The following is a 21,909-nucleotide window of genomic DNA, read 5'->3' on the forward strand; positions in this document are numbered from 1 at the left end:
ACTCTTGTTCAAGCTAAACGATCTCAGACAAAGCTGCTTGTATTCTTCTACAGCCTTTTCCATAGCCTGCCTCTGTTCTTCCTTGAGATCTTCTTCTGATACTGCGATAATGTTTCCTGAATCGATCTCGGGATTGAACATATTGATTGATGGTCCCACCGAGCGTGCCAAAAGATGTGTTGATGCAAAAGTGGATATGCAAACACAAAGGGCTAATACCCGAATCGATATCCAAAGCGTGCCAGTCGATTTGACCTGCTAATCGACAAGGATGAAGATACGAGTACTTTGGTCCTGACAACAGCGATACGCCCGGAAGTCACGGCCAAGAGGTGCTCACGCGGAACTCGAGAATCGCCGAAGGTCGCACTAAAACGATGCAGCTCGCCGAATCAATGAGAACTCGTAAAAAGGAAAAATATGCAAATTGACGAAGTTGCCGAAAAGTAAGTAGATGCAAATAGGAGTAAAAGTTGGTTTTTGTTATTGATTTTTTTTTACATTGCCCCTTACTCCATATTTATACCCTGATCTAAAGAGACACAACCGAACATAACTAGGACACCAAGCCCATATCTAAGGAAACACGTGACTCTTACATGAACCATACTCTAACAAATATAGAAAAGGAAATCAACTCCTATCTATTTCCCTGTCCGCCTCAATTACGATGAAAATCTCGCCATCTTCCTTCCCATCGGCATATCCCCTGTTTCATCGGCAGTAGTCTTCAAGTCTTCCTTCATCGGCATACTCACTGCTGCATCGGCAGTAGTCTTCAAGCCTTCATCGGCATACTCACTGCTGCATCGGCAGTAGTCTTCAAGCCTTCCTTCATCGTCATACTCACTGTTGCATCGGCAATAACACCTCCAACCTCATCGGCAACGCCCGAGTCTAAACCAACCTTTCCATTGACCATCACCAGCTATCGGCAACCATCTTTACAAGCTGGCTTTCATCGGCTATCAAAGTACACAGTAACTTTCCCCTTGTCGATTAGTCCACTCCGATCATCATCACGTACAAAAAACGGTGTCAACAGCCTGCGTATAATTTAGAGCATTGCAGCAGCGGTGGTGATCGCGTGGTGCGTGCAACACGGGATATGGTCAGCTTTACCTTTCGCGCTGGAGCTGACAGTGCGTCGGCACACGTGGCCCAATGCTAACTGGAGGCCGAGCTTTGCACGTACTAGTGCCGGTTGGAGGAGCACAAAAGTCAGCAGCAAGCCCTAGCCTTTTTTCTCTGCATCCTCATCCTGTGCGAGGAGATGGTGATTGGAGCTGAACCTCATGATGGCCGCAAGACAGAGCCTGGGACTAACAAATCACGCACCAGATCTTGATAGCGCCAAAGGAAAGACTCGGGGAATGAGTCTGGCACACGATTGGGGAAGAAAGATCCCGAAATAAAGATAGGATTGGGTTGAGCATGGAAATACAAATACTTGGGGGTCAACTTGTTTGTTAGTGTTGACCTACAAATCTGCTCTCTTTTTTTTAGTGGGAAATCATGCACTTGCATGTTACACACACAGGCTGATGCGACTTGCCTTGAACCATTGCCGTTCATTCAGTATAAATAAGAAACCTCAACCACCAGTTTTTAACCGTGAAGAAATCGAGTCTACGCCCACAATGCAAACAGGAGATTGATATTACAGGTCACAGCACGCTTTCAGATTTCAAGTACACACAGAATGACTCTTGAACCAAAAAAGTTTGAAATGCAACCACCAACCAGAAAAAGCAATCAGAACCTTTGAAATGCAACCAAAGTGCATCATGCACGTTTCTTGCATTGCGTGGACACACATCAATCAAATCATGAACGAGCAGGACCACAACTGATGGCAGAACTATACGAGGATAATATGCACGGGTTTGCGATCAGATAACCTTAGCAGAAGAATTTACCATAACCAGATGCAGAGCACAGTGGGGCGTATACTCGCCCTGTTTAGGCTTGTTTGGCTGATAAGCCATGACTGAAAGTACCGTTGGCTGATTTGGTGTGAGAGAAAAATACTATTCGTTGACTGAAAAAATACAACTTATAATCCAAACAAGTCCAAACACCCATGTGGATCAGGTTGAAGCGTGCAGTCATGGACAGAGAGCTGGATAACATATCGTGGGAATCTGATTCATCCTGGTCTGGTGGCCTAGCAAGCCTTTTTATCCAATGATAGCGGCTACTGTGTGCGTGATTCTTGATGCCGCATCCGGTGAAATTCCTGTCACATCGAATGTTTGACATATGCATAGAGTATTAAATATAGATTAATTATGAAACTAATTGTACAACTTGCGACTAAATTGTGAGACAAATCTTTTAAGCTTAATTAGTCCATGATTTGACAACGTGGTGATACAGTAAACATGTGCTAATGACGGATTAATTAGACTTAAAAAATCCGTCTCGAAAATTAGCCTCCATCTATGTAATTGGTTTTATAATTAATCTATATTTAATACTCCTTATTAGTATCTAAATATTCGATGTGACATGAATTTTAGGAGCGATTAAAAAACCAAACACCCCCAATTCCTCCGCAGGCCCACCACATGGTTCCCTTGTCCCCTCTTCCTATCACTTCAGATATTCTCTTGTGGCCGTGAATTGACACCGACCACGACTTCGTATAGGAGCATCGATTAAGCGCGACTCAAGTCGGCAGCTTTGGCTGGAACTGTGGTGTTAATAACTTACAGATTATTATCAATTCTGTTTTCAGATATGGCTTAGTAACCATACAAGATCATCACTAATTCGTCTACTAGCTCTTGACAAATCCCTGATATACGCAGTGCTCCCAAATCCTATGGACCATCTTTTAGAAGAAAATGCAGACTAGCTGCATGCCCGCCGGTCACTGCTGCAGCATGAGCCAGCAAATGCAAATTGCCTAGCCACGGCAATAAAAATTCAACTAGAGCATGTTCCAAACGCATGAATGCACATTCCATTCTACTCCCTCCATCCCAAAAAAAATATAAATCTCAATTTTCGATAAGTCAAACATTCTCAAGTTTGACTAGGTTTCTAAAAATAGTATCAACATTTGTCTCTCCAAATAGCTTTATTACGAAAAAAAAATTCCACAATCTAATCATACATTAATACTTATCACGCATCATAAATATTAGTACTTTTGTATATAATTGGTCAAATTTAAAATCGTTTGACTCCTCTAACTCGAAAATTGAGATTTACATTCTCTTTGGGACGGAGAGAGTAAAAAACTTTTGTGGGTGTGCGAAACTGTGAAAGGAAACTGCAAAAGGAAAACAGGCAAAACAGAAGTAGGGGGCTCGATTCTGACTTCTGAGTGATAAATATCATTCTGGATTGCATTAGAAGCAGGTCGAACCAACAGAACTTCACCAGGACACTAGGTAATTCTCTTTTGTCAGTTATGATCTATACATGTTTTGGCATTACAATGTTTTAATCAGTAAATCTTATAAGGTAGCCAAACACCACTAGATCATAACCTTCCTATTATCTTTACTGTTGTTAAGTACCAGGAAAAAGAATTATATTGTGGTGATCCAGCTTCAATATCACTTAGTCAAGGGTAAGCATGCACGTCATACATTCCCCTGAAATTAAATGTCAACATCTGCTTGATATTACCAGGTCGATTTGCAGAACAGCACTGGGCATCTATACATCTTATGGACTGCCTTGGTCCTTCCACATGGGAAGTTGATTTCACAAGCCTTAAATCTGTGAGTAGAGAAAACAGAATCAATTAGTTTGTTTGGCTTGGATTCACATTCTAATCTATAAAGTTTGATAAAAAAACCCTTACTAGCCACCATGTCTCCTTGATCAAAAGTCAGTGGGCAGCCATTAAGCCAAAATTAGTCCACCCAAAACACAAGATCGTCCCAGAATATGGTACTCCATAAATTTTCTACCCAGCCATGATGGGATAAACGCCAGTTGTTGAAAATTAAAGAACAGGCTGGCTTAGATCTTGCCCTGATACTGGAAGTGTAATTTATAGTCACGCACCAGATCAGCAAGAGTGGTTCGGCATGGGCCCTCTGGAAAGACAAAGGAAGAAAAAAAAGAAACAACAGGAAGAGTTATCTAAGAGGTTATCTGTGTGTTCAGAAGTAAAAATCGTCGAGCAGGTTAATAAGGGCTACGGACCACCCAGGTACGTGTGGAGCTGTTGAAAATCACTTTCCTCGCATATATCAATCAGGGAATATACACCAGGTCTCAGGGCCTCGTCAATTTCTCTGCCATGTCAGAAGAGCAAGTCTGCTGAAACAAAAGCACATAATGAACAGCTTGACTTGAGTCTAAAGTAGAACATACCGTGTTATCCCTGTCTGAAAAGGACCCTGTCCAGAAAACATGGAAATATAACCAGCAAGAAAGTGCATGGCATGTTTTCCTAGGGTTTCTCTCTGCTGGCGCATCTGCATTGCCCACACAATAGGAGAAAAGTATATTAGTTTTTGTAGGTACATGAAACAAAAATATGCATGCCTCAGTTGCATTGGCATTTCTTTGTTGTGTCATTAATTTTCACTTAGCCAAACTCTTGTCACAGCAAATATCTCAGTAGTCAGTACAAAGCCTACTATTAGCTTTGCTCCACGGTTTTCAGTTAAAAAAAGCCTATTATTAGCATTATCTTCTGTGAAGATAGCTTAACGATGCCAAATACTTCAGCAGAAACAGGATACAGCAGACCACATGGAAACACACAGCCCAACCTTAAGGCCAGACACGTCACACTATCAAAGTAATATTTGTATCATTTCAAATAAAAAAACAAAAACATAAACATCACTAACCTCTTCATAGATCCTTCTGAAAAAGGAAGCACATTTTAGTGCCTCCTCCATATTCCAAGCAAAATATCCAGCCATGTTAACCATCTTTGAATCAGTGGACTCCAAACAACCGAGCAGTATGCTTACTGAATCCTCCAGGAGTGCCACACATTGCCCAATCTCACTACAGGGAAAGAGGGTTGGGGGTGTTATGATATGAAGACCAAATGCAAAGAACACAAAATCACAGAGAACAAGAGAGTCAAAATCTCTACCGTTGGTGGTGCCGAAGAGTAGTGCATAACAATTTGCAACATGCAGCATAGATATCAACTGAAAATTGTCTATCAAGAATATATTCAACATGATCTGCATGGTGACCTACACTTTGGTTGCAGTACTTTGCTAGAAGATGTTTAAACCCTTTGAAGAGTGTCACAGGAACATGCAGGCACTGGGAAACATGGGATGCATCAATTTGAAAAGAATGCCTTCCCACAAATGAAGTGATAACCTCCACACACATTAGAACAGCGGCTCCAGCATCTGGATGGAACACACTACAATGAGGCGGCAGCTTCTGAGTGTAGAAAATATGTAGACTCTGAAGGTGTAGTACAATGTTGAATAAAGCGCCAACTAGGCCAGGGACAGTTCTCTTAAAAACACGCTTATTTCCTGCAATATGGGTTGAAAAATAGTCAAAATTCACCTTTTCTCAAACCGGGCTTTCCATATGGATACTCTTCATAGCACAGATGTAATCATGTAAACCCCACAGACATAGAAGCAACAGACAATAAATGTTTGCTGCTTCACACACTATTCGTCATCGTATAAGAATTTTAGAAGTTTAGATCAAGGTTCCTAAACAGCATCAACTAGTTCATGTATTGATATGCTAAAATCTGCATAGGTCAGTTAGAAAAGCAGTGAACTGTGGAACGTCTGGTACTGATTATTGACAGGCACCAGCATTAGGCACTAGAATATCAAGCAAGTACCAAAATATAAATGGAAGTGTGGATCAAACATTTTTCCACAGCACTACGACATATTCATGTATATGAAAACTTGATGTTGATTAGAGGACATATACAATTTCGTCCATACAATCTGAATCCATTTTTAATGCCGTTGCTCAAACCTAAAGTTTGACTGGCACAAATTTTAGGCTAACATGTATTTGCAAGGGGAGCACTAGACAGCTTTAGGAACATATAGCTGTGAAGCAAGAATCAACTGCTAAGAATTACTGACCTGTAGGATACAATCTTTAGTATTGTTGGGCAAGGGCAACTAATCTAGTTCTCACATATGATGTTAGTATATACTTGGTACATTACTGAATCCTCCTAGGAAGCTGATTTGACATCAATCTCACTATCCACAAGCAATGGATTGAAACCACCTTTGGTAACAGAAACAAAAGTTGATGTAGAAATCTATATCTATATCTATATCTATATCTATATCTATATCTATATCTATCTATATATCTTATATTTTCAAACTCCACTATAAGTTCTATCTCAACATGCAAGCCATCCACATCATTTCTCATTTACTATCCACATCATCTCCCACTAATGCCACGTCAGTCCACTAACTTTGGACCTATCAATGCAAGCCATCCACATCACGTCCACTAAGTGCAATTACTATTTTCCATATATAAAAAATATACAAGGCATTCATATATTGGTATTTGTTTTGCCATTCCATCATCTTATAATTCGATCTAATTATTTTAGTTTTTTTATTAAATTCTTTCATTGTCACACCCAATTTTGATAAGAATTGATGCAAGAACGTTTAGGTCTAATAACTAATACATGCAGTGATTTTGTTTTTAAGACCCGCAGCAACGCGTGGAGTATGCTTCTAGTGAGGATCTTCTGGAATCTGATACCAGGTTGTCAAGGGCCTCAAACCCTTGGGTAGCTGGACCTCGACTACGTAATTCGTAGCCGCGATCCGTCTTCTCCGGCGAGGTTTTTCCCCTCCGCCGCAGGCTTAATTGAGTAGAGAGAGAGATAGGTTTAGGGAATAACTTCTTGCTTAATCCCTCCGATTGTCACCGAGTACAATATTAATGGCCTCAGGCCCAAAACAAACTAGCGCCATGCGCTCCTAGAGTTATGGATCAAAAACAGCAACTAATCCTATCCTTCCTCTTAGCCACTGATGGCTGGCTCGGCCCGGTTCTCCCGCGCACACGCGCGGTCAGCGCGCTCTGCCGCTCGCCGCACATCCCTGGCGCGCCGGCGCCTTGAGTACTTCTGGCCCCACATGACAATAACCAATAGAAAAATCTGGCCACTAACCTGGTACAAAATCAAGAATTAGATAGAGGCAGTCGATCCCAGCAGCAACATCAGAAGAAACTGTCCCACCATCAGGATTTCCAGTGTAAACTTCGTATATTGAATGACTACACTGATTCACTCCAACCAATGCCCTTTCAATTACTTGTAGAGCTGCATTTAGATGTGTGTTTGGTGCAATATTGACAAATTTTCCAAGTACCAGTCGAAGCCTCGATTTCAATGAATTTAATCTATTCTGCATATCAATGAAATCTTTAGTAAAAGCATAACCAGATGCATTCTGTAATTGCAGTGTTTTCGTGCTTGAGCCAATCTCATGAGTAGGAAGAGTTGCATTCTTCCGTTGAAGTAAGATGCATTTTCCAATAGCCCTCAATAGGGCATTTACTATCTGAGTATACAATTCTATTGAGATATTGAGCTCAGGCAATGTAAATGCACTTCCTAAGACTTCAAGATATCTTAATACCCCATCAATCCATACAAGACAAGACATGTGTGGCCAGCTAGACATGTCTGCAACTTTCTGTAGAGTGATGAAAGCTGTCCCAAGCATGGTACCCAATGAAAGCTGTTTGACAGGGCTGCAAGCCTGCCTAGAAACATCACTTGGAAAGGATAGGTAACCGTGCAGCTTAACAATAGCAGCAGATATATTGTATACCTCTCTCAAAGTGAATGATATGATTGGGCATTCACCTTTCAACAGGTTTTCCAGAAGAACATTTTCCATATACTGTATCTTCGACAGATCGACTCCACGACTTCCACACTTTGTCAATTCATCCATGACTGCTTCAATATTCAGAAAACCATTCACACAATCCAGCTCTTGTGGAAGACGAACAGAAACTAAACCTCTAGAGGCAGAATCCTTGTTATCCATAAACAAGACACGAACGCAAATATCTACAAAGGCCCCAAACTTAGCAATACAACTGCTAAATCTTGAACAATACTGAAGTGTCATTTTCTTGTCCTCTGAGCTTGCTATTGGATGATCGTTGAATGCACTTTCTAGTGCTGAATTAAGTCCCTGCAAGAATCCGCCTATGCAAGACATGGTGCATGACAATCTTTTCCAGCATACAGCGTTACGGCAGTCTTCTAATTTGATAACACACTTGCCGTCCTTTATGGTAACAGGTATCCCAGTTGCAGTCTTCTGTAACAGTTCGGCCATACTTTTGACACACTCCAAGGCTGATAATTCTACTATATCAAATGTCTGATCATTATGGCCTGAAGTCTCCCTTTCAATAGGGCTACCATCCAGGGAAGATTCAATTTGTTTCTTTAAATGAAACAAGTAAACTGATGAATTCATACTAGCTAGTGTAGAAAATAATTCTGATGTCTTATCTAACAAGGAGAACATCAACCTATTCACCTCATCAGTACACTCGTCAAATATTTTATGTGACGAACCAAAAATTTCCTTAACAGATCTCAAAAACCAAACCAGGGAATATGAGTTACCATTTTTCTCTGAAAAGGCCAAGTATTGCTTTGCCTCTGGGCACTCTTTCCCGAATTTTATGATGAGATTTATCAGAGCCCTACGACAACATATAAACAAACGCAGTAACTTCATGGGATTGCAGGATTCACAACGAAGACCTAGCAATTTAAGTAGCAGCAATCTGCAAGGAGAGGAAACAATTAATGGGCAGCAAAAGATAAACCAAATGGTCAATATTTCAGATATTAAACGCGCACATTGACACCTATTTTCCATTATTCTTTGGCAAATAACATTTATCACATGAAAAGTTGAGCTTGATTTACTGACTACAGTGGATGAGTAGAAACTAGAGATCGTCAATAAAATCAAACATCAAACTCAATGTTTGTGTTAACAAGGATTTTGGTATGTCATGAAAGCAGTCAACACACAAAAGAAAGAGGGAAAGGAGTGGCTATGACACAGAAGCCATGGATATTGTGTGCCAACAAGAGCCCCATGCACAAGGGGATAAATAAATCCTCACTTTTGCCCTTCCCTTGATAGAAAAGCAAGTCAGAGCAGAGGAATGGTACTTTGTTGATCCTAAGGCATTGCATCAAAATGCTATTACCACCTTTCCACATCACCTATCAATTAAGGAATTCAAGAAATCTGTAGCAATTCATGTTCAGTTTTTCATAATAAGCACAGGCATTTTCTAGGCGAAAAGAGCGCCTTTATTTTTTATATTCTCACTGGTAGCCATTAAGTCATCTTCCTATTTTGACTTGAGCCCACCCTTTTTAACTAGCAATAGAGATAATGACAGCCAATGTTACAAAAAGCGCTAGGCGCTCTCTAGGCAGTAACCCTCTGCCTAGATCCTAGGCGCGCCTAGGCATTTTCTAGGCGTTAGCATATACACACATATATATTTTAAGAAAATGGGAAATAGGAGATAAGTGGACCTCATTGAAGAGAAAGGCCCATCAAACAGCCCAAAGCCCAAGTCTGAACCCCACCGACACCTTATCCCTAGGTCTCCTTTGTGCTCAGCTGCCGCCGCTGGTTCCTCTCCCGTATCTCTCACTCCCAGTCTCCTTTAGCCACGCCCAGCCACCGCCCACCCGCGCCCGGCGCCGTCACCCTCCCGACTCCTCGCTGGCCACCTCTGCCCGACGTCCCTTCCTCCCCCACCGACGCCCAACGTCTACATCACCCCCACACACACTTGCCTTAGCTGGATCTGCGCGCCTTCTGCCACCGCCGGGCTAGCGCCGCCTAGGGTACCGCCTACCCCCCTAGGCTAGGCGGTACTCCACCACCCAGTTGGTAGGTAAAAGAATAAAAAAAAGGGCGTACCCAGTGCAGAGAGCTCCCGCTCTGTGCGGGGTCTGGGGAAGGTTGTTAGTGGCAAGCCTTACCCTCGCTTGTGCAATGCGAGGAGACCGCGACTCGAACCCGGGACCTTCCGGTCACAGGCGGTAAGACTCTACCGCTTGCACCAGGCCCGCCCTTCTGGTAGGTAAAAGAATAAAGCATACAATTTCTATCTAACCCTACCTCGGTTAGAGGGCATATTATGCGGCAATATGAGGCTTTTCCAAGTGCAGATAGGAAAATAAGCAGACCTATCTTTACTAGCGATACAGGGCGTACCCGAGGTGGGGTGTTCTATAGCAAGCGCAAAAGTGGGAAGAACAAAGATAGAAAGGTTTTGCTGGTGATGCTCCATGCATTATTTTTTTGTTGAAAACGATGAAGAGCTGTGTGAAGTTATATTAATAAGTAGAAAAAATGTTAACAAATACATACTGGTTCCACGGTCGGGGTTAGTTTTTTTATGACATGCACCCGAGAAACAAAGATGCTCCATACATTCTCAAATACTAGGCTCTTTCAACTGAAAGATTTCTTTACAGATACTAGACACCTTTTCAGCTCCTAGTTTACTTTTATATGCACAGCTTATTAACTAAATATTTAACTTTGACTCGCTTTTGGTCTTATGATGGAAATTGGAGTTAACATGCATTGTCTAATTTGGTCAAAGTGGCAAATATTTTAGAACAACCGGTTCGCTATTTCCTTTTTGTATTGTTCAGCACACAAGTGTTTATTGATGATGGCAACAAAAACACATAGTTAATTTCTGCCATCAGTATTCAACAGAGGCACTCTTTCCGTACTCGCCTCTGGAATTTAGAACCTGAGGAGCGAGACTGATAAGAAAGAAACGTGAAACGAGTCGAGAATCTTTCTGATTGGGGAAGTGCACTTAACTTACTCAACCCCTACAGTGGTATTTTATAAACTCACACTCCGCTCGACAACTACTTGAATCATTTCGACTTTAATGGTGGTCTTGACGTTATTTTTCTAGTTTATTTAAAATCCTCATACTCCCTCCATCCCAATTGTAAGTCTCCAAGATTTGAGAGTCAACTTTTCAAGTTTCTAAATATAGGAAAATACAAGATTGATACATCAAATAGGTAAAATGAAAATTAACTAGAAGTCTAATCTAATATATATATATTTTGAGATTTTGGCAAGTGATTCTTGCGTTACAAATCAACACATTTAACTTACACAACTCCAAACTAAATAATAATGTAATAGTCATTGATGTTTGTAGTTTTTAAGGTTTGACTGAATCTTTAGTAAACGACAAGTTTTTGTGACCCTGTAGAAGAAAGCATAGGAATCAAAGCTAGCACAAGTGAGCAAAGTCATATACTTGATACATACCTTTCAAGATGGAGAATATAGTTTATAAGCCGTATGAATGCCTTGGAATTTGCATCAAATCCAGGAACAGCACTAAAAAAATTAAGGAGTTCCTCACAGATCCAGTGTTTGTCTATGCAGTGTGCATGCGTAGCAGCAGAACCTGTACCAATCAACTTCTCATTTTCCAGGTTACTTATTGTCTCCATCAAATCAGGTGAAGTGTCCAAAAGGGCATTATCTTCATCAGAGTTGGTAACAAAAGATAACGATTTCTTCAAAGCATGACAAAAACTTGATGCCAAATTCTTCAAGATTACCTAGAAATATTCATTTCAAATTTGATCAGGTCATTAGGAAAGCATGTGAAACACCCCCAGCTATCAAATATAAAATAAACACTGACAGTCAAATAGTAGATTCAATATACCAACATACATAGCAATCTTTTCTTGGAATAGAAGGATTACAGTGATAGATACCTTTTGGTCATAAATAAATGTATCACAAAGGACCCCCACAGAAATACTATGCAAAGTCATTTCTCTGTATGAAGATTGAGTGCCATTATTCTCCTCCTTATCCATGGAAGGTCTCTTTTGAGTAAAAGAAAACCTTATCAAATTAGAGAAGAAAATCTTTAAATCCTTCTTAGAGGCATGAGAGTTCCAAATGTCAATGTTTTCACACAGAAGATGCCAAGTGGCTATAGGAAAAGAGCCTTCATCTAAGGAACATAGACTCAAATTCCAGGAACCACTAACTTCGTAAGACCCAAAAGGACCATTTTCTCCTGAAGATAATAGCTTCACATATTTCATCATAAAACTCATCAATTTAGCAGCCTCAAGGCTGCAAGATTCCTTTAATAGTTGAGTGCTTCCTATATCCTTATTATCTAGTTGCCAAGCATCATCTTCAAGCAAAAATTGAAGTGCCTTAATCTGCCTGTTAAGGTCATTGAGTCTCTGCAGAGCCATCACATGAAAGATGTAAACAAGTGGAGCAAAATAAGCACAGTTTCTTGAGAGAGACTCTGATAAACTCTCAATAACATCCAAAAGGGAGTTTGAATTTTCAACAATCAATGCAAAATAACCCTTCCCGAGAATATTGGCAGGATTGGTCCACACCTTTCCTGAGCATACAATGAATGGATTCCCCACTAACTTTGTTGCATCTGTGGCTACATCTGGAGGCATGAGGCCAATACATTGCTGATACAAACTTCTACATGATATATACAGGCGAAAGAACAGGCAAAACATCCAGGAAAAACTTGGGATCTTCTGCCGGTTGGCACGTAGTTTTTTAGATGTAAATTTTCCCATAATTGAGGAAATGAATCCATTTAATTTTTTTGATTCGTTTCCGACCAAGTGACTGAAATTTGGTCTGACTGCATTGACCAACATTTCAACAGATTTTCCTACCAGTGTACTATTTGAAGCAGTGACAGTTATTGAGTCAAGAACGCTAGCATAGACTTCAGATAAGTGCCTGCCAAGAAGCTCGGCTTTATGACAAAAAATAGACTTCCTGGCAATGGACGGCTCTCCAAGTTTGTGTAAATCATCTTCCAAACTACAATCTGTCATCCAGTTCAATGTTTCTGTGAGATCCGATGTAAGCTCCTCTATGCATCGACTAGACTGCCCTTGAGGCATAGACTTAATTGAAGTACGAATAGCACCCATCAATGTTTCAGAACTCAACAATGTTGTCAATGATTCCAAACATTCCTGGGATGATAAAGAAGCCACAGAAAATGAGCCTTGTACTCCATCAGGGCCATCAACTCTGAATGCTCTCACAGCATCACACAGCCTGAAAATCGAGCGGGAAACCTACAATACGAACCAAAGAGAAAAAATAAACATCAGACCAGGGTAGGGGAAAGAAGAGCATGCAAACAGAATGTACAAAGGCACACAAAGTCCACCCAAACATTGGGCTTGTTGTTACACTTGTATGATCTTCTTAGACTCGTATCTTCTTAATATAATGATACACAGCTCTTAATATAATGATACACAGCTCTCTTGTGTGTTGGAGGCAAAAAAAAGAGGTCCACCGAAACAACGAACATTGCTCGTTTGCAACCTTATCAAACAATCAAGTGAGAAATTACTGAAAGTAACAGCTGAAAAGTACATAACCAACCTGACGAAGCTCACTGAATGTGCAAATCACTTGGGCTGCGAGGCTTGAAATCTTTGAAGCTAGCAGGAAACAGGGTTTGATGTCCTTGGAAGATGTATTAATTGCAGACAAAGCAAAAATCATTAACCACAATTTCATAAGGTCATCTCCCAGAACTTTGTACTCGATTTCTAGAAAACTGCCAACTGCAGAAATAATCTCTGCGAACATTAAAGGTACTATCTTCTTAATGCTTACATCTTCTAGATGCACAGCAGACATCCAGAACTTGTACATCTTTTCAGATATTGAGATCAAGACAGAGTAAATATCCTGCAAAAAGTTGAAGTAAGATCCTTCCAATGTGTCCTCTGTAGGAACATAGATCTTCTCTTCAATAAGTGTTATCAGCATCACATTAATGGATTTCAGCATGCAATGGACCTCTACTAGCCTTGTCACCCCTAACCTAGAAAAATCCTTTTGAGAATACGATTTACACTCTAACACCATGGGCTCCATAAACTTAATAAACACTTCAAAAAGTGATTCTCTATGTTGTTGTGGTTCTTCAGAACCCTCATTGCTTTTGTGCAGCCGACCCAAAGTTGTTCCACTCAGTGCTACAGTTCTTTGATTTCTAGCTCTCCTGACAAACAATTGAAGTAAGTAACCAAACCCAGCCAGCAATACAGCCTTGTTTTCTGTTTTTATTCCTTTGAATCGCTGAAATAGATGTCTATGGTAGCTTCCTTTGATATCCTTGGCAGAAGAAGATTTATTCAAACTGCTGAGACCGAAATATCCACTAAGGTGTTGGGGATGAAACAGTCCATTTGACAAGACATCTTCAACAACTTTCAACATTGTTCCTGAATGCTTGTGCTTACTGGAATTTGCTTGTGAATTAAGTAAAACTAACAATTCCAACAATGGCCGTAGAACCTTATCAACAAAAGCATGGAAAATATTCTTCGGATTTGCGTAAAATCTCAGGAAGCTTGAGAATTGCCCAAGGAGGCAATTTGCATGTTTCTGAAGAACAGGGCAGAAATCGTCCTCATTAGCTGAAAGCTTCTGGGCAAGATTGATAACCTCAATAGCACACGAGGCCCATAAATCTACACCTGCACTGAAGAAAGCTCTTGTGTTGGAGGAGAAAAGCAAGTGACATACAGTCAAACACTTGTTCGAAGAGCTCAATAGATTCATTGTCAGCACGTGACCTGTTGCTTTCAACTCTGCCCAAACCATGACTTGCAACACGACTAAGTGATTTAAGTAAGTTCAGAGATATTGAAATGGATGGCCTCTTTTCAACACAAACTCTCAAAATTGCCCAGCATCTACTATCCAATGCTGGATCAAAAGTATGTAGCATCTTTTTACTATTATCAGGAAAATTTAAGATAGACTGCACCCAGTTTCCAATAAATGACACCAGACGCAATAGCTGAATGCTGTGCGCCTTATGGCCATGGCTCGAATCATTTGGCAGTGTGGTTAGAAATTCAACTGCTAGCTCAATCTTTCTGCACGGATAAACATGTTTTTATGAAGGTGAGGATTACAAATGAGAAGATTAGAATAAGGTTGATCTAAACAGGATTCAAACAATTTATTCCAGTATATCAGTTAAGTAGCACTAAAATGTTTGCTTCTGTATGAATCAGAGAGATTCCATAGGGTATTCCTGGACATAATATGTCGAATTTGCCCATCTTACTGCTTCTGACATCCCAGAAAGTAATAAGAGAAAGTACTATTCGACATAAATCAATGTGATTATTGTGCAAAATCAACAAATATGAAGCCAAGCTAAAATCTGCCAACAACAAAATTGTATCTCATTAAATCCTATTTGCACTGAACTAAGCAAATCATCTCGTGCATTATTTATGGCAGTAAACAAGTAATACACAATCCTCCATAGCTGAGACGACTAAACCAGCAGACGATGGAAGCATAATCACGAGCTAAAGTTCACCGAAACATGAAGCAGAAGGGTGACCTTTCGAGCGACAGCTCCTTGCTCTGGAGGGAGAGGACGAGGTCGAGGTGTTCCCACGCGCCCTTGGCGCCGCCGTCGCCGTCGAAGCGAAGTCTACCGAGCTTGACCTCGCTCGGACCCTCCCCTTCGCAAGGCGGCGAATGGCTCCGCCGCCGCTTCCTCGCTGCAGCCGTCTCCATGGCGACGGCGTAGCGCAACAGCGGAAGTGGAAGCTAGGGTTCTGGGTTTTGGGACACGATGCTTGTTGCCTCGCCCCGTTTGATTTTTTTTTTTTTTTTTTTTTTTTTGAGAAACGTCGCCCACTCCGTGCTCGAAGACGCGCCGTGAAAGCCGCGTCCGACCAGTCTAAAGCACGAATCTTAAAGATAGCTAGCCAGACCGGCTCACGGTCACGGCGTCTGATGAAATATAGGCTTCGACTCCGGCCCCGGCCCCGGCCCAACCCAGAGCATTCTTGGTCCTGGACTCCTGATTTCGAGAAAATTGGAATTTTGCCCTTATGGCAGATGAGTTTCGCTTAAATGCTATTAAAATTGTGGGCTTCGTTAAAATGTCTCTATGAAACCAGTCACTCACGCTATATTGTCATTTCGTGATTTAAGCCAACTTTTAATATTTTTCAGCCCAATATTTGACTTGGTGTGACCGTTTTACCCCTCCGTGTCCATTTACCTTATCCCCTCGTTCACTCTCCTCTCCCTCACGAACTCTCTTTCATTCTCGCTCTCTCCATCGCAAAACGAGGACCAGGCTCTGGGCGGGAGCCCGACGTCGGAACGCCGCCACCCCCTACCCGAGCCCCCGCGGCTCCCTGGTCGCGCTGCTGCCCCCAATCCCAGTCGCGCCACCACTGGGAAGGCGCAAGGGGCTGGGCCCCGATGGCAGTGGAGAGCGAAGCCCACAGCGGGGAAGGCGCAGGGCAGGGCAGAGGCATGGCCTTGCAGGCCAGTCGTCCTCATCTTTCCCCCTCTCCCTCTCTCCTGCTGTGGCCGCTCATGGTGCTCGTGCCCGGTGCCGGTGGGTCTCGGCGGTGCCGCGTTTGGCACAGAGCAGTCTCAGGTGCTCCCGTTTCCTCTTGTATTTTGGGATTTTGCTTTTGCCTCTTTGATTCGTCCATTCGATGACTTCGATTCGTGTTCTAGGGTTTGGCCTAGAATGTCTGTTGTTCCAATGTTTGCCTTCTCTGTGTTTATCTGTGAAAGGACGGCACCAGTTCGTGTGTCGGGATTGTGTCTGTGATTTTATTTTTGCAGCTTTTTCCTCAGTTTTTCTCTCCCCCGTTCTTGCTTCGATTCTTCATTTTGAGACCGATTTAGTTCGTTCTTTTTTGCTCAGATTCGTGCTATGACATGAGTTGATGCTACCCTTTAAGTGAATTTGATTGAATCGAGTCGAGCACGAAGAAATTGAACGAATTTTGTTTTTGGGGAGTTTTTCGTGTTCTTGGTCGTGATCTAATTTTTCCGGAGTTTGGGTTGAAATTGGACAATGATCTCTTAGAGTATGCTCACCAACTCCCTTGTGATGGCCTGTGAAAAGTTTGGTCGCGATTTGTTTTGATTTGGTCTAGTTTTTCGTCGATTTTGTGGCCGCCGGTTTCCTGTTCTAGATTTCCAGTTCTTCGTTTCTTCCTGCTTGTTCGTCGTGGGAGGCCGAGCAACCGGAGCCGCGTGCTCCCAGCGCCAGTCCAGCGACCGGCTGCTCGCCTAGGTGCTCTGCTCAGCGGTGAGCAACTCCACCGCTCAAGCCCTCTCTGTCTCCCACCGTCTCTCTCTGTGCCCAGCGACGAGCAGCACCACCGCCCGTACTTCTCTCTCTGCTCGCTTTCCCCCACCGATTCAACGAGCTCAGGGGCAAAATGGTCACTGAAGGCTAAAATTTTGGCTGAAAATTTTTTAAAGTAGACTTAAAACTTAAAATGGCATTATAGCGTGTTGGACTCGTTTCATAAGTGCATTTCAGCGAAGCCCACAAAATTGATGGCATTTGGGCGAAGCCCACTTTCCGTAAGAGCAAAATTCCGATTGTCTCCCTGATTTCAGGTCCAGGTTCCAGGCAGAAGCTACAAACCCTAACCCATCCGGAGCACAGGCATAAGCTACAAACCCTAACCCATCCGGAGCACAGGAAATTTTTGAGGCTGAAGCGGAAGGGGAGAAGACGATGACGACGAGGGAGCCGCACGAGGCGTCCCGGCGCGACGGGCGCGACTCGCACGGTAGGCGCCCCCACTCCTCGTCCAGGTCGCGGAGGGATGATCCCAGGTACCAATCCGCTGCACCCCCATCGGATTTCCGATCTGATTGCGTTTTGGTATATGGATTAGAATGCTGGTTTTAGGGGGGGGGGGGGGGGGGGGGGGGGGGGGGGGCATCATCGATTCTTTCTGGGACCTGCAGTTTCTTACAAGATAGCAATTTTTCTGAATCTCTTTTGTAGCCCAAGGAGAAGAAGAGATGACAGGAGGCGTGAATCGGACAGGTCGCACTACAGAAGTCGAGATGAAGAGTCTGCGGAGGTGGCGGACCATGATCAGAAGCGGAACAGAGATATTGCGCAGGGCGATGATCCTCCGAATGCTGAGTCGAAGCCAGCGAGTGATGTGAAGAATGGCCCCTCCACAAGGCATGAGAGATCACCTAGGGGAACCAAACGATTTTCTGAGTCGAGAGAGGCATGGCGGCCTCGGTCTTTCTTTCAGGTTCTTGTCTTTTCTCAGTTTACTGTATTATAAAAGGGAATGTCACCAATAGCTTCTGCTCTCTGTTTCAATTCAAATTGTTTCATAGCTACAATTAGTGTGCTTTCACTATCACAGCCTGGATACATTTTGTGCTTGTGGTGTTACGGAGCTGTCATCTTGGATAGCTGAACAGCAAGTATTTTATGGAGCTGTCATATTAGATAGCTGAACAGCAAGCATTCCACATTTGGTAACTTCAACGGTGCTGGAGAATGTACCTAGCAGATTTGTGCTATTAGGCAGATTCATGGGTCAATATTTGCTGGTGGTCTGGAGCGCAAACCTCCCGGTTATGACAGCCCTGGTCACTACTGCAATTGTGTGGAGTTTTGTCTAATAACAAATAGGGCCCTTTGATAGTAGAGACATTTAGTCTGCTCAAAACATTGCAAGTATTCCATGTTGTTGTTATTCTGAAAAATCTGAATATCTTCTATATATTTATTTTATTCTCAGAACTCAGATTTACGGTTAAGGACTTCTGAGTTTTGTGTTGAGGGGCTCTGGAGTAAGGATGATTTTGTAATAAACTTTATTCCCTCCGTCCCTAAATAGGTGTCGTTCTCGCTTACCGAGGAGTCAAACACTTCTAACTTTGACCAAATATATACAAGAAAATATTAATATTTATAGTACATAATTAGTATCATTAGATAGATCGTCAAATCTATTTTCATAATAAACTTATTTGGAGATACAAAGGTTGCTAACATTTTCTATAAATCTAACGACACTTATTTAGGGACGGAGGGAGGAGTACCTGTTAAGATTGTGGCATGCTTTGTTGTTTTATGGGTGTGCGCTATTTGAAACGACGGCCTTAGTAAATTTGACTTTGGGACATGATAGCTATTATTTCTTGCTGGTTTGAATGAGTGATACATCAGCTACATGTTTCTGTATTTTAAGTACATGCAATTGCATAGGTAATTTAGTTTATATAGTTGAAGCTCAACTGTTCAAACTTGGAGATTTTGTTTTGTCATATAGTTTCTATGCGACTCTTGTTGGGTTTCCTTTTCATTTAGCCAATCCCGACATGCTTGAGATTAAAAGGCTTTGTTGTTGTCTACATATAATTTCATTTTGAAATGGATTTGTGTTATCATATCTAGAATGTAGAAACCAGGCATTTGAGACGATCAGCTTAAATTAGTACCCATAGCTTCATTCCCTCCCCCCCCCCCCCCCCCCCCATGTTTAGTTCAAATATTCATTAGTTATGCTCTGTTTGTGATTATGTGTGAATCTGTTGTTGCATTTCAGTGATTTAATTTCATGAAATGCAGTTTTAGTGTGTACAGATTAGTTAGATTCATGGACATGGTTTGCCAGCTTTAGCTAACAGGACTATACTTGTTTTAATTAATGGTTACAAGTAACAACTGTAACCTTCGTGTGCATCTTTTTTAGAGTCATCTGAAGTGGGGAGGTAGGTTTCAGCATAAAGAATGTTATTAGGTCATTGCTAAATCATAGAAATTTTTCGTCCACTTGTCATACATAAATAACACATTCCTCCTGATGTAGTGGGACTTCTTTTATGACACATTGATTCAAATGCCCACTGTTTGTAACAATGTTAGACTACCTGTGCTTCTATGTACAGCACAATGAGCGTGGAAGTGCTGGGCAAGGTGGTCGGCACTATGACCGCCAGGCTAGTGGTGAGCTGCCTTCTTAGTTCATGCTTTGTGCACTTATTTAATTCTCCATCCTCTATCCATGCTAAGTTATTTATTGTTTATAAGACTATGGAAGGCAAAGGGAGCATCTCTCTGATAGAGATAAACAGAAGACCGAGGGACACAGTTTGCAAGGAAAGGTTGAGCTGGGCCAGCAAAAGAAGGATGGTGATTCAACATGGAAGCATGATGGATTTTTCCAATTGGAGGAAGCAGCACCCCTTGCCAAGAAGAGGCCACCATCTCAGGAGATGAAGATACAAGAATCTGCTGCCACTGTAACAGAACCAGATTCTAGATCAAGGAAACTTGATCAGCCTGGGCTAACTTCTGCAATGAGAGAAGAAAGGAGAAAATTATAACGCACGAGGATTTGGAAATCATCGACCGTTCCTAAGGCCAGATGATCGAGGCTTCAGAAGGGGGTTTCCTGACCACAGGAGTGATGGCCAGAGAAATGGGTATGATTCAAGGGGAAGATTTCCTGGTAGTGGAGGAATGGACAGAGACAGGTTTAACAACCCATATGGTGGGAGAAGCAACGTAGAGCAGGCTTCTGGTGATCAAGAAGAAAAATGGAAGCATGACCTCTATGATCAGACAAACAGGAGCCCGCCTCCAAAGACTGAGGAAGAGCAGATTGCAAAAGTTGAAGCGCTGTTGGCACTGTAGCTGTCTTCTCTACGTCTGGAGTTATTTTTGTGCGATGATAGATTATCATCATGTACTTGGTTTCAGTTGTGTTGAATGCTGTCTTTTTTATTCAATATATTTTGCATATCTATGGGGATTAAGACACCTTATGAAGTAATTCCATTTGGACTGACAATATTGTACTAGACTATCATGAGTTTCGTAACGTAGAACCATCAAGGAAAAGTACAAGACAGTCATGAGTTTCGTAAGTGAACAATTTGCTCCTCGACTGCGTTTATAGAGCTAAATTGCTTATTTACTGTGTTAACCTCATATTGTATAGTTTTATACTGTAACTTGCAGTCGAACTGTCTGGACCATTGTACACAAGCACTGTTCTATACTTGAGCATGCAATCCTTATGCAGAATGACTGACAGTGTTCAAAGAATAACAAGCACGTGTGTGTGGGTGGGGGGTTGGGGAGGGGGGGGGGGGGGGGGGGGGGGGGAGCCGCCCTGTGAACGTGAACTCTCCACTGGAATTTAATTTTTTTTTAAATACACTGTTGGCCCTCCGTACCATTCAAAAAATTAACTTCCTGGCTCAGCCACTTCCTTTTTCTTACTCAAACTCACTATCACAAATCTCAAATCTAAGCCAAAAAAAAGTGAGTAGAGAAGGTGAGATGGGAGCAATGAATGAGTTTGGCTCGAAATAGGTTGCAAGAGTTATGGGATGAGATGAGAGTATAAGGGTGAGTTTTGTTGGAGGATGAAGTTGGATGGGATATGGCGATCCATGGATATTGGGATAAGGATATCCATGATGCATGTTTGGTTGGATAGATAGGACGAGCCGTTTTTCTGTTTGGTTGGATGGATGAAAGTGGATGAGATTAGAATAGTTGTCTAATTATATCTATTATTTAAAAATAATAACAACTAATTAGACACTAATAAATATGCACTAATACTAATTTTGCCATAAAAATCACTAATTTAAAATAAATATGTTAATTAGCACACCTAATAACCTAATTAGCACATGAAACATGCACTAATCAACTTATTAGCACTAATCAAACTAATCCTACCATCATAATTACTAAGTAATAATATAACACACTAATCATCCTTAATTTATATTTACTAATGACAAAGATTAGAAGACATGGATAAGCTGCTTCGCGAGATTTTTACGAACCAGAAAATCCAGCATCTGGAGGTATATTCCCTATCTATGGTTTTATTGGTCCCAGTGATTCATCCAACCAAGCGCCAGTGATCCAATCCTATCCAAACAAATTTAACCAACCAAACACATCCTAAATACTCCCAGCCAGTCACTTTTTGCAGACAGCTGCGTCAAAATGCCAAGATCT

General features: G+C 41.8%; 1 protein-coding gene and 1 pseudogene across 1 annotated transcript; one reads left to right on the forward strand and one right to left on the reverse strand.

Annotated features, from left to right (window-relative positions):
• Nucleotides 1-3,337: 3,337 nt before the first annotated feature.
• On the reverse strand, nucleotides 3,338-15,708 carry LOC136550534 (uncharacterized). The gene is given in 12 exon segments (XM_066542140.1): nucleotides 3,338-3,735; nucleotides 3,821-4,058; nucleotides 4,168-4,259; nucleotides 4,339-4,442; nucleotides 4,824-4,986; nucleotides 5,078-5,480; nucleotides 7,130-8,775; nucleotides 11,331-11,629; nucleotides 11,792-13,156; nucleotides 13,473-14,618; nucleotides 14,620-14,983; nucleotides 15,463-15,708. Coding segments are annotated over 11 exon segments (5,838 nt in total). The 5' UTR covers nucleotides 15,642-15,708; the 3' UTR covers nucleotides 3,338-3,735; nucleotides 3,821-3,981.
• A 1,821-nt stretch (nucleotides 15,709-17,529) lies between these two features.
• On the forward strand, nucleotides 17,530-20,783 carry LOC136504621 (pre-mRNA-splicing factor cwc25-like; annotated as a pseudogene).
• The last annotated feature ends 1,126 nt before the right edge of the window (nucleotides 20,784-21,909 follow it).

Source organism: Miscanthus floridulus, chromosome 1 (assembly GCF_019320115.1).
Source record: "Miscanthus floridulus cultivar M001 chromosome 1, ASM1932011v1, whole genome shotgun sequence".
Lineage (NCBI taxonomy): Eukaryota > Viridiplantae > Streptophyta > Magnoliopsida > Poales > Poaceae > Miscanthus > Miscanthus floridulus.